Source organism: Xenia sp. Carnegie-2017, unplaced genomic scaffold, assembly GCF_021976095.1.
Source record: "Xenia sp. Carnegie-2017 unplaced genomic scaffold, XeniaSp_v1 HiC_scaffold_24, whole genome shotgun sequence".
Classification (NCBI taxonomy): domain Eukaryota; kingdom Metazoa; phylum Cnidaria; class Anthozoa; order Malacalcyonacea; family Xeniidae; genus Xenia; species Xenia sp. Carnegie-2017.
The window spans coordinates 8,605,956-8,619,478 of NW_025813487.1; the positions used below are offsets into that span (position 1 = coordinate 8,605,956).

A 13,523-nucleotide genomic window follows, 5' to 3' on the forward strand; every position below is an offset into this window, starting at 1 on the left:
CATGACAATCAAAACTAGGAACAACAGTTTATCGCAAGCCAACACATACTGACCGACTACTAGACCAATCATCTTACAACCCTACATCACACAAAGCCACCACAATCAGAACATTAACAAGACGTGCACAAATCATATGTGATTCACCGGACGCTCTACAAAACGAAAACAACTATCTCAAACGTGTTTTGACAAAACAACTATAACTCTGACTTTATCAAACGCAACACTTACAAACCCAACGAACCCAACGAAACGAACAACTCAGTGACAACAGCAACGATACCTTACATCAAAGGTACGTCTGAGACTATCTCGCGTATCTTACGACCATACAACATACGTGTCGCACATAAACCAATCACAACATTACGACAAGTACTAACGAACATAAAGGACAAAGAACAACCCAACGAACGACAAGGTGCAGTTTACAAAATAAACTGCTCCGACTGCCACGCCTCCTATATCGGGGAAACTGGCAGGAACTTAAACATAAGACTTACTGAGCACAAACGAGCTACTAAGAAACAAGACAAAACTAATCACATTGCCGAACATCACCGAATCACAAAGCACAACATTGACTGGGACTCGGCAAAATGCATCACTTACAGTACTGACTATAGACAACGGCTTACATTAGAAAGTTGGTATACCAACTTGGAACAAACCCCCCTGAACAGATCACAGCAATTACCGGCACCTTACAAACGACTTATTCACAATACAAACAAACGATCAACTAAAAACATTACACTTCAAACTAATTCACAATGACAATACACAATTTACACCCACACATTACAACTAAAAACGTCACACCTAAATCACACATCACAACTAAAAATAAAATATTTCACTTCACACTAATCCACATGACAATACACATTTCCTGCACATTTCCTGTACACACAATACAATGACGTAAGAACCAGACAATAAATACGGCTAACCTGACGTTTACTCCTCATTTGACTCTGAAGATGACTACCGCTAAGGTTGTCGAAACGTCAGTCAACAACATCAAAAACAGTCCTTCTCAGGACTTTATTAACCTGGACGATCATCATTTACAAACAAATAAGGTCGATGATAAACGAGTTGTCCAAAGGAATCTTCTCATTACTCTGCAAAGTTTTTGTAATTTCACCCAAAATTCTGTTAGAGTTAATTTCAGCGGCAGGAAGAAGCTTAGTGCTGATTGGTGTTTTCAAAGCATCCGTTCTAATCATTACACGAAGCCGATCTTCCAATGGTGTTCTAAAATCACACTGTTCTTTTACCTGCGGACATTAACATAAAAATTAAAAAGATGCTTTGTGTCACTCTCACCTGACGAATGGCGTCGTCAAACAAGCCATCGAGCTCAGCCATTATGTCTTTGACTTTTATTTGCTTATCGCGAACGGATAGATCGTCTAACTTAGCACGGAATATACACGACTTGGCACCAAATTTACGAACATATCGTTCCGAAACTTTTTCAAGCACAAAGTTAACAGATTTTTCATCATTTTTAGTTTGATTTTTTATGTTGTTTCTTTCTTCCACAAGTTCAACACTTTGCTGCAACAACTTCGTTGATTTTTTTACGCATTTTAACACTTTTGAAATATCCGTTTTATCTTTAGAGATTTCTTTCTGAACTTTTTTCAGCAAACGTTTTGCCTTTACATTTTTTCTGATGGCTCGAACACGTAAACGCTCTAGATACTCTTTTTCCTCCATGATCATCTGGCGATGATTTTCATGCAGTAATGGCAATTTGTGAAATCATGCTTCCTTTTATAGTATATGTTCATTGAACTCCTACAGAGTAATTGAATAATTACACTTCTACCTATATACGCAACTTTCAGCAGTAAACCGGTTATGGTAAGCCTGAAACAACTAAAAATGTTGTGCCACATCGCATCTTGAATGCATAAGTTAATAAATTTAAACCACTATAGGCAGATAGGCTTGTGGTATCAATTACTGCAATATCAATATCAAACGCTCGTTGCACTTTTATCAGTTGATTGCCCTAACTTCTTCGTTTAAATTCTCCTAATACAATCTCTAGCAACCAGTAAAACAAACGCATACTAAAATAAAAATAATGTTTGTAAATCTAAGAAGGACAGAATTAAAAGCTAGGATACTGCACAGATTTTACCCACGCCACATTATTCAAGGTCATTATTTTGACTTTACAAAACACGTTCGAATGGTTCCATCTTTCCAGGAACAGGAAGCGGACAAATTTTTTTTACATTTCGAAAAAGTTGCAAAAAATTGTGCATGGCCAAAAAAATATTGGACTTTGTTACTTCAAAGTGTTTTAGTTGGGAAAGCTAGAGATATTTACTCTGAACTTTCCGATGAGATGTCCTCCGATTACGACACCGTTAAGGAACTCGTCCTGAAAGGATATAAGTTAGTACCCGAAGCTTATCGCCAAAAATTTCGTAATTTAGACAAAGATTTAAAAGAAACGTACATTCAATTTGCGCAGAAAAAAGAAACAACTATTCGATCGTTGGTGTTTATCAGAAAATATAAAAAAAGATTATGAACGTCTACGCCAAATTTTGCTTTTAGAGGAATTCAAAAGATGTTTAAGCAACGACACACGCACATACATTAACGAGCAAAAACCAGATAACATAACAACAGCCGCTCGATTAGCAGACGAGTTCACTTTAACACATAAATATTCGACAAACAGAGTGCACTTGCAAAATCATTCTCGACACCATAGCAATGTCAATTTAGATGACAAACTTCCGCCTAAAAATTTTCGCAATCATCCCGAAAACCGCAATCCTTTGAACACCAGTAGAAATGAGAATCCTCAATATTGCGATCGTAATTTTCAAAACAACAACCGATCTCGTTACACACCCACGTTTAGACCACAAAGACCACCAAAACCATTTAAGCCTATAATCTGCGGATACTGTCGACGTGAAGGACATGTAATGTCAAACTGTTTTGAATTAAAGCGTAAAGAGCAACAACAACAGCATAAACCCACGGGTTTATTGTCAAAAAATGCAAATCATCATAAAACATCTTTGTTTACAGTTAAGGAGCCACTTGAGCATGTTAATCCCGTTATGAAAATATTCCAACCATTTGTTTTTGATGGATCAGTTTCTTTAGCTGATGATAATTCGCCAATGTATCCAGTTAAGATACTTAGAGACACAGGTGCTTCTCAGTCTTTAATTTTAACTAAAACTCAACCATTTTCTACACACTCTTATTCTGGTAAAAATGCCCTAATAAAAGGAGTTGTTCCACACAAATACACCGCCATCCCATTGCATAACATAAAATTGCGGTCAAGTTTAGTTTCCGGGGAGGTGCAACTAGGCATCATTGACGCATTACCGTTTGATGGGATTCATTTACTCCTTGGAAACGATCTCGCAGGAAGTAAAGTTAGTGTAGATCCAATTTTAAGCGATAAGCCAGTGAGTTCAGAAGAGCCAAATCCTTCAGAGGATTTGATAGCAAGTTTATATCCATCTTGTGCGGTTACACGAGCAATGAAAAAGGCCAAACAGGTCGATAAAGAAAATACAGAGCATGATCTCGATCTGTCGGAAACTTTTCTTTCGCAAATTTTCGACTCTTCGGGAAATGATAAAACAAGTTTCCAATCTAATTTGATTACTGCGCAACGGAATGACCCTGAATTAGCTGCCCTGATTCAAAATGCCCCAAATGAAGACGAAGCAACAAATGATTCGATCTCTTACTTTATGAAACAAAATATTTTAATGCGAAAGTGGAGGCCTTCCTCTGCTTCACCAAGTGACGAATGGTTGACTCGTACCCAAATAGTCGTACCCAAAATCTATCGAAATGATATTTTAAGTTTAGCACACGATAATCCATTATCTGGACATTTAGGCGTCAACAAAACTTATGACAAAATCACACACCATTTTTATTGGCCAGGAATACGTAAGGACGTGGCTGAGTTTTGCAAGACATGTCATCCATGTCAAGTCATAGGAAAACCAAACCAGATCATTCCAAAAGCACCATTGAAACCAATACCGGCCTTTGAACAACCATTCAGCCGTATTTTAATTGATTGCGTTGGTCCATTACCAAAAACTAAAATGGGAAATCAATACTTACTTACTATCATGTGCGCTTCCACTCGATTCCCCGAAGCTATACCATTACGAAACATAAAAACGAAGACAATTATTCAAGCCTTAACAAAATATTTTACGCTAGTTGGACTGCCAAAGTCTATTCAGTCGGATCAAGGATCAAATTTTATGTCAACAATTTTCCAAGAGGTAATGCATGCGTTAAACATCAAACAATACAAGTCCACTGCATATCATCCAGAGAGCCAAGGTGCACTTGAGCGATTTCATCAAACATTAAAAAACATGATACGCACATACTGTTTTGAGATTGAAAAAGATTGGGACGAAGGCGTTCATTTTCTTTTGTTTGCAGCAAGATCATCAATACAAGAATCCTTAGGTTTTAGTCCTTTCGAGCTTGTTTTCGGTCACGATGTACGGGGACCACTTAGTATTTTAAAGGATGAATTACTTGATGACGGTGGTGAATCATTGAATGTCTCAGAATATGTTTCTAAGTTTCGAACTAAACTTTCAAAAGCATGGGATTTAGCAAAAGATAACCTTATGTCAGCTCAAAAATGCATGAAACGCTAATACGACAAGATTTCTACCAGTCGTACTTTTCAAACGGGAGATAAGGTTCTTGCATTATTTCCTGTTTCTGGGAATACTCTTCAATCGCGTTACTCTGGCCCTTATCTTATTGAAACGAAAGAGAATGATTACAATTATGTAATAGTCACCCCTGATAGATGCAAGGCAAAACAACTTTGTCATGTAAATATGTTAAAACCGTATTATGAAAGAGAATGTACCGAGGGAAAGAATGATGTAGGAGTGGTAACCACAGTTGAGACAGAAACAAATAATAGTTTAAACAATAACAATGCTGATGGAATAGAGTTCTGCAATCTGTCTGAGTCGACCAAACTACACAATTCCGATGTCCTACAAAATATGAAATTAAAACTTGGTCATCTTGACGAAGGAAAACGAGAAGACGTAGAAACTCTTGTTGCCAAATTTCCAAATTTGTTTCCTGACGTACCTTCACGAACCAATAAAATTGCTCACGACGTAGACATCGGTGACGCAACTCCCATGAAGCAGCATCCTTATCACCTTAATCCAACAAAGCAGAAATATCTTGATACAGAAATTTCCTACCTTCTCGAGAATGACTTCATTGAACCTAGTCAAAGTAGTTGGAGCTCACCATGTATTCTTGTTTCCAAACCCGATGGAAGTTACCGCATGTGTACTGACTACCGAAAACTAAATCACGTAACTAAACCTGACAATTACCCGATTCCACGGATGGATGATTGTATTGACCGAATTGGAAATGCTAGATATATTTCTAAATTTGATTTACTGAAAGGATTTTGGCAAATTCCTCTTACTGAACGTGCTAAAGAAGTTTCAGCTTTTGTTACACCACATGGTCTCTTTCAATACAAAGTTATGCCATTTGGCATGCGTAATTCTCCAGCAACATTTCAACGGCTTATCACCAGTCTCATTGCTGACATTGACGGTTGTGACGGTTACATTGATGACGTCATAATTTACAGTGATACTTGGGAAAAACATTTAATGATTATACACGAGTTCTTCCAACGTTTAAGCGAAGCTAATCTAACAGTCAATTTGTTGAAAAGTGAATTTGGTTGTGGCCAAGTGACTTATTTAGGACATATCGTGGGTCAAAGTAAAGTCAAACCAGTTGATGCTAAAGTACAAGCTATAGCCAACTTTCCAGAACCAACTACCAAGAAACATGTCATGCGTTTTCTCGGTATGGCAGGATACTACCGCAAGTTTTGCCCAAATTTCTCTTCAGTCGCTGAACCATTGACGAAATTATTACAAAAGAACGCTAAATTCTCCTGGACAGAACAATGTCAGTTAGCTTTTGATCAGTTGAAAGCAATGTTGCAAAGCTCACCCATACTATCTGCACCAAACTTTTCACGTCCATTTAAACTAGCAGTTGATGCCAGTGATACAGCTGCCGGAGCAGTGTTACTACAAGAAGATGACGAGGGAATAGATCATCCAGTTTGCTACTTTTCCAGAAAATTTAATGTAAACCAACGAAACTATTCCACCATCGAAAAAGTTTATTTCAACGTTTATGTCTCATCCAACAACACACCCCTGATTGTATACAGCGACCACAACCCATTGGTATTTCTGCATAAATTACGTCAAAAGAATCAACGACTTTTACGCTGGAGTCTTATACTGTCGGAGTACAACATAGAAATCCGTCACATCAAGGGACGTGACAACCTCATTGCAGATTGTCTTTCACGACCGTAGAACATTATAACATTGCGACTTTAAAAGAAAGCCCTTGTGTGCTTTCTTTTTCTCCAAGAGGGAGGGTGTTACATGATAGCAAGTATTATCATGTAACATCTTTTTAATGTCATATTATAATTTCATATACAATTAATTAGAACGTTATCTAGAAGCTTGCTTGCATGCGCTAGAAGCTTGCTTACATGCGTAAGCACTTTAGAACCGCAACCGCATTTGTTGTTATTGTGGTTAACTATATCTTGCTGTAACATACTGTATTGCGTATGGGATGTAGGTCACAAAACCACAATACTTCCCATTAGATATGATATATATATCAGTAGTTTAGACCACTGAGTACAACCTACGAGGACAACCTACGAGCACAAGCTACGAGGAGAAACTTAGGAGGCATAGCCTACCGAAGTAGGTTGACAAGCTACAATCTACCAAACAACTATCTTGGCTTCTGTGCCATAACTATCTTTTGGCTTCTGTGCTTTAATCTATTGGAAAACTATTGTGAGTCATTGTTGGACTCACGAACGCTCAAGAATAAAGACTCGCGGTTGTACTCAGACAGAGGAGATAAGTTTTACTCATACTTATTGATATAATTATTAAGACACTTATCTACTTTTAATATTTACGCTTTATTAATAAATTGTTTAAGAAATATAACTGGTTCACACTATCTTTGTTGCGTGTGGAAATAGAACCAAAATTAATACTTATTCTTTCGGGACCACGCACGTAACATACACATTCATCCTTCACCATTACACAATACACATGTAGTTCAAAATCAAACATTTTATAGTAAAAATTACACATTAAAATGATCTAACTGCTAACCAAGCTCTAGGAACATTGTATTAAATGGGTAAACCTAACAACTTACAAAAGGAATGATATCTGAATCATGTGGGATATTCACGATGAATTATATACTAACAGTGCGAATAAGTTTATTGACATGGATTGAGGCAATAACTGTCTTATAATTTTGATAGCTGTTTACACACGTCTGATAAGAAGTAGGGGCATTGTTATGTGATTTTGATTTTACCAATAAATGTACAAGCTTCATGTTTAGATATTTGACTCATTCATATTATTTTTTTATGAATACATATTTATGCATATTTTTTATACATATTTTTGTGCTTACTTGTACATGCCATGATGACATTTAGAATTGCAACAAAGAAACGAATGAATAACAATAAAGCCTTCATAGTTGCTCTATCACAAAAATCAACTACTTTGCTTCATTATTTTATATAATTCGTGTTTGTATACAATGGAAAGCAGTGAAAGTTTTTACTGAGCTAAATTTATGTATTTTTTCTAGTATTATATTTGTAAATTTGACCTAAGTTTAATGACACGTTTATTTACATCTTTTCTAACCTTTAAAGCTCATTTGGACAATGCTATCTCGTATTAATTTAAGACTAGATACTTAATCAAAGAGTAAAACGACTGGTAACAGCAACTTGTACTTAGTAGGATGTACTGTCTGTCTGGTATATAGTCCAATTTGGGTTGCGATGAAACACGTATGTGGGGATAAACATGGATAAGGGGAATAAACACGAATCTTCTTAAAATTTTCCTTCTTTTCATGTGGTGGTGTTTAGGAAAATTATCATGAAAATGTTTAGCATCGTTTCTTGTGTTTAAATTGTTCCATGTGCCAAATTGTAGGAAAGTAAAACCAAACTGTTTTAAAACATCAATCAAAAAATGCTTCGCAAAAATTTATTTTACATGTGAATATAGTCAGCATATAAGCTCTGTACCATAGAGATTATCTATACATTATTTTTCTGCCCGAAAAAGTGAAACTATTTCTCAAGTTGCAGGTTAAATGTAGCGGGTAAAATAAAGTAGAATTGCACTTTTAAAAGTAGATGTTCGTAGAAAAAGTTTATGTTGAATTCTCGGGGATTTTTTATTTCTGTATATACACATTTGAATGTACATTATGTTCTCTAAGAATCAGCGTTCTCTGCTGTTAACACTAAAATATATTCTTAGCCCTTAAAATTCATGACTTGCATTTGTTATGCACATAGGCCCGTTCACACGATCCGATTTGTCCTATCTGATTGTTTCGGTTCCGACTTTAATTTGGTTACTTGCTCAAACGGTCGGATAATTTTGTTGATAATTATGTTCGTTGAGATATTTATATTTGTGTTATCCAGAACATTTATCGATGTATTTTTCGTATATTGTTCTTGTTTACTTGTCTTTTTCAAATCTATGTAATTTGACTAGTCAGTTTTCTTTGATCTTGTTTAATGAAAATAGAACAAGCTCTTTTTTAATACGATTTTTAGATGGACGTATCAGTCTGTCTAAGGCTCACTTTTTTGTGTTCACAGGATCCGTTTTCTAGGATCCGAAAATTTGTCTGAAAACTATGGAATAAACTATGTAAACTCGATCCGATTTGTCCTATCTGATTGTTTCGGTTCCGACTTTAATTTGGTTACTTGCTCAAACGGTCGGATAATTTTGTTGATAATTATGTTCGTTGAGATATTTATATTTGTGTTATCCAGAACATTTATCGATATATTTTTCGTATTTTGTTCTTGTTTACTTGTCTTTCTCAAATCTATGTAATTTGACTAGTCAGTTTTCTTTGATCTTGTTTAATGAAAATAGAACAAGCTCTTTTTTAATACGATTTTTAGATGGACGTATCAGTCTGTCTAAGGCTCACTTTTTTGTGTTCACAGGATCCGTTTTCTAGGATCCGAAAATTTGTCTGAAAACTATGTAATAAACTAACAGTTGCATCAAATTTAATCGTTCTCAAGTAGCAAACAATGACATCGATTTCCTTAAAGTTGAAATACATAAATGCTTCTTTTCTCTTGTCATTGTCGATATAATAAGCATGTGAGTGATATATATATTAGTAGTTGCTGTAGAAAAGACAGTTTTTCAGTTAAAATTTACTTAAGACTTTGACTAATGTAGGTATGATTCGACTTAAAACTAGTTTGCTTTATTATTTTTCATAAGCATTTAAACATGGTTATTGTCAAACCATAAATTACATCAAACATAAACGAGATATTCAAGTTAGGTTTCAAACATTGTATAGAAAATGAATATAATTGAAGCAGAACATTAAATCACTGTGCTTAACTTGATATTTTTATGTTCGAAAGTTATTTTTGTCATCGTTTAATCCTAAAATGATCGTTTTAGAGGGTTTTCATCACTTAGTAACGTACATCATCATATATTGAACCTTTGATATGATAAAACTTGTTTGTTGATATGTGTTGATTTGCAACTGAAATAACATACTAAAGTCAATATTTTATATTTGTTCTTCATCTTTTATAACTGATCAATGATTGTGGACAAGGTGTGGTCGCTCGTTATATTTTTGATCAATAATTGTTGGGTGGGGGCTCATAATAATTTATGTATAAGATATGTCTTTATTGCTAGCTATTTCATGTAGTTTGCCAATTTTTTTAGAATAATAATCTAACTAATGAAAAATGGTTTTGGTCATAGGCGTACAGATTCTTACATCTTTTACACAATTTTAAGTCAACTCTCATAAAAATTATGCCTACCAATTTTTCATTCGTTTTCTTATTACAATGTGTTGTTGACCATTTTAATTGCTTTCATCACTTTTGTTGACTTCTTGACACACTCCCTTTTTTAGCAAAAAAACTGTGGCAGGACTGTAGGATGATTGTTAATTTGGAGATCATATTATGTATGCATAATCTAGGCTACATGTGTTAAGTTCCTTTGAAAACCATTGTCGTCTAGGGATCATTATATCCAAATGTTTATGCCACCCCAACCACAGTATAGAGAATATACAGTACGACCACTTCTGTGCAACTTACTGCTGTATATATAATTATATTACATGGTGTAGTTTGCCAGCTCAGTGCACCTATTGGACAAGAAGTGGTAGTGTCTGACCGCCACTATGGTAGTCACTTGCAAAATAAGATATGCATGTCACAAAAATATTCAATGCAATCTACTGTATGTTCTCTATAAATTATACTATATGTGGTGTGGCCTGACTGATAAAAAGTTTACGTTTTTATATTCTTTTACTGTGAAAATAATAGTCATTTTACCTTGTGAGTCTTAAAGTGTCCCTTTTACCAAAAATTTTTTTAGCATATCAAATCTGTCGATTATTTTAAGCCTCGATGAGGAAAAAATTTTGAATTTGGTCAAATCGTTTGATTTTTGTAAAAGCATTAAATTCACTAAAGTCGTATATTCTTGTGAACCATGTCCGTGATAATGAGGAGTCTGAAACTAGCTAATTTTCTGACGTCATCCAAGGTACACGTGTTACACGAGTCGTGTATTTAAATGCTATCAAGGCAATGCTGGCTGAGGCACAACTTAAGTCTATAAGCGTCTAAAAGCATTGCCTTTGCACTAGTAAAAGCAGAAAAAAGGTAAATAGTTGCGTTGCAGCCAATTGTACGAATGAGTCAAGCCTTTGCTCTCCTATGAGTCTTCACACTATGCCTTATAATGATAAAAGACACGAGGCCAAGCGAAGACGGAATATCTGGGTTTTAAAGCAAAGCGCGTATTTGAGCCTTCCATTGCTTCAACACTTTGTTCGGCTCGATTAAAACGAGAGGATTTGGAGCGTCAGTTTAGTAGTTTGCCGTATCAAAAGAACGCTAATTTTCCAGGGCTTAAAAAAGATGAGATTAGAATTTGTGTCTTTCCGATCATCCATACTTTGGAGTCAAAATCCGAACCATTATCGTTGATTATTTTGTGGCATTTTGACATCAAAATATTTTTTGTTATTTCTCATATTTTATTATTATGGAATGACCTTGGGACTTGACCTTGGGAATGGCCTCAAGACTTCACTTAATGAAAAATACAACACTAAGCAGTTGGACTACTGACTACTGTTTGTTCCATGTAATGTAACTATGGTCAAGGCTACCCGCATGTACACACTTGTACCTATTTTTATGTACCTTGTACATCTGGGGACGGTTGCATGAAGCCTGGATAGCATTGTTCGTCGGATAGTAAAATTTTCAAACTTGTAGAAAAAGGTGTTTATATTTTCCTTAGGGGAAAGATATTTTGTAATCTTAGAAGCAATATTTCAATGATTGCTTAGTACAAATCACATATTATTCCTTTTTAAGAGATTTTGTAAAAGTTCAAAACAATTTGCTATCTAATGGATAAAACTATTCTGCCTTCATGTAACTGGCCGCAGGTTTTCCTTTATAATCACAATGAATTTGTACCATGGAAGTCTTACCTACTTTTTTTCTACAGGTAGCGACATGGAGACTGCCTTGAGCTCTAAAAAGAAAACTAATGGTTTTAAGTTGATGAGATTAATTGTTGATGTTGGTGCAGAAGCTTTAAGAATAACATTGAGGAAACAACTGTCAGGTACTGATTTATTTTATGTTTTAAATGATCCCGAAAATGCGCAACTACTTTCAAGTCTAAAGAATAGACAAATCCATCCACATCAGTGGGATGAACTGTATCCAGATCCTCCAATATTACCAAATGAAAATAAGTTTGACATTACTTTACTTTGTATTCTACTGCGTAATATTTGTGGTTTAAAATCACCTCGTGATCCAATATGGACGTCAGTAAATGACCCCACTGATTATTCAACTGAAGCAGATATTACCCGTATCAGGTTATTTCGTAATGATCGTTTTGCTCACTTACCTGACACTTCACTAAGCTTTGATGAATTTGAATATCATTTGGCGGAAATAAGCGAACCATTAGTTCGTTTAGGAATAAGTCAGGAAGAAATAGATAGATTGAAAAATGAGTTGTTTGGTAATGAAGAATGTGAAAGAATTGTGAAAGAATGGGACAAATTCAAATTTGATGTACAGAATCGTTTGTGTGTAATTGAAAGTAAACAGGAAGAAATGATAAGTCATCAGGAAGAAATGAAACGTCACCTTGTAAGTTGTAACTTTGAAAGTGAAATTAGACATCATAATGAAAAATTTTTAGAGGGAACTCGGGAATGGGTTTTTGATGAGTTTTTGGCTTGGTTTGAAGACGACAGTTCTCAAAATCGTGCATTTATTATTTCTGCTGTTGCTGGCATGGGAAAGTCTGTAATTGCAGCTACTTTATGTAAACGTTATCCACAATATTTGACTGCAGCTCATTTCTTTCAACACAACAACAGTCGTTACAATAAAGCCAATGTACTTCTTCAATCTTTAGCGATGCAAATTAGTCGTAAGTTTCCTTCTTACAAACAACTTCTTGTGAAAAAACTTTCAGGTCAACTGTGTGAGCCTTTGAATTACATGAATGTTGAAGGATTATTTTCCCTTCTTTTCACCGAGTTGTTTAATAATATCTCAGAAGTTCCCAAGCGAATGCTAGTTGTGCTTGATGCTCTTGATGAATGTGGTTATCCAGAAAGAGATGACCTTGCTAATATTATTGCTAATCACTTGCACAAACTTCCGCATTGTTTTCGCTTTGTAATTACAACCAGACCTAACGAAGTTGCTTTGAATAAGTTTGAAAAATTAAATCCACTGTTCATTAACTGCAGAGATAAGCGCAATTTAAACGATATTAATTTTATCATTGAAGAAAGAGTTGGCTCTACTGACAGCATTCCTGGTTTGAAAAAAATTTTGGCAGAAAAGACTGACGGACTTATGTTGCTTGTATCACTTCTTACCAGTGAAGTCAAAAGTCAGGATTTGGTGAATACTTCAATACCAAAAGATCTCAGTGAATATTACAAAATTTGCTTAACAAGATTAAGTAGGAATTATATTTGAACAGTTTCAGTCAATTTTAAATGCTCTGGCTGTTGCTAAAGAACCTCTTCCTTGGGAAATGATCGATGACGTTCTTTGTTTGAATTCAAATTACATATCACTTGGGGTTAGAAAAATTATCTCTTGTCTGTTTGTTACCAATGGAGAAGAATGTGTTTCGTTTTTTCACAAATCTTTAAATGATTGGTTTTTGGATGATCGAAAACATGATTACTCAGTAAAAACATCTTGTGGTCATCGACTTGTTTTAGAATTTTGCTTAAAATCTTTCGAT

The 13,523-nt window shown here is 35.1% G+C and overlaps 1 protein-coding gene across 1 annotated transcript in view; it reads left to right on the forward strand.

The window, feature by feature from the left end:
• The window catches only part of LOC124450546, a 93,134-nt gene that overhangs the window by 50,252 nt on the left and 29,359 nt on the right, over nucleotides 1–13,523 (forward strand). Inside the window, exon 7 of the mRNA XM_047001199.1 lies at nucleotides 11,742–12,295. Within this exon, the coding sequence (XP_046857155.1) occupies nucleotides 11,742–12,295 (554 nt within the window). The remainder of the gene's footprint in view (nucleotides 1–11,741; nucleotides 12,296–13,523) is intronic.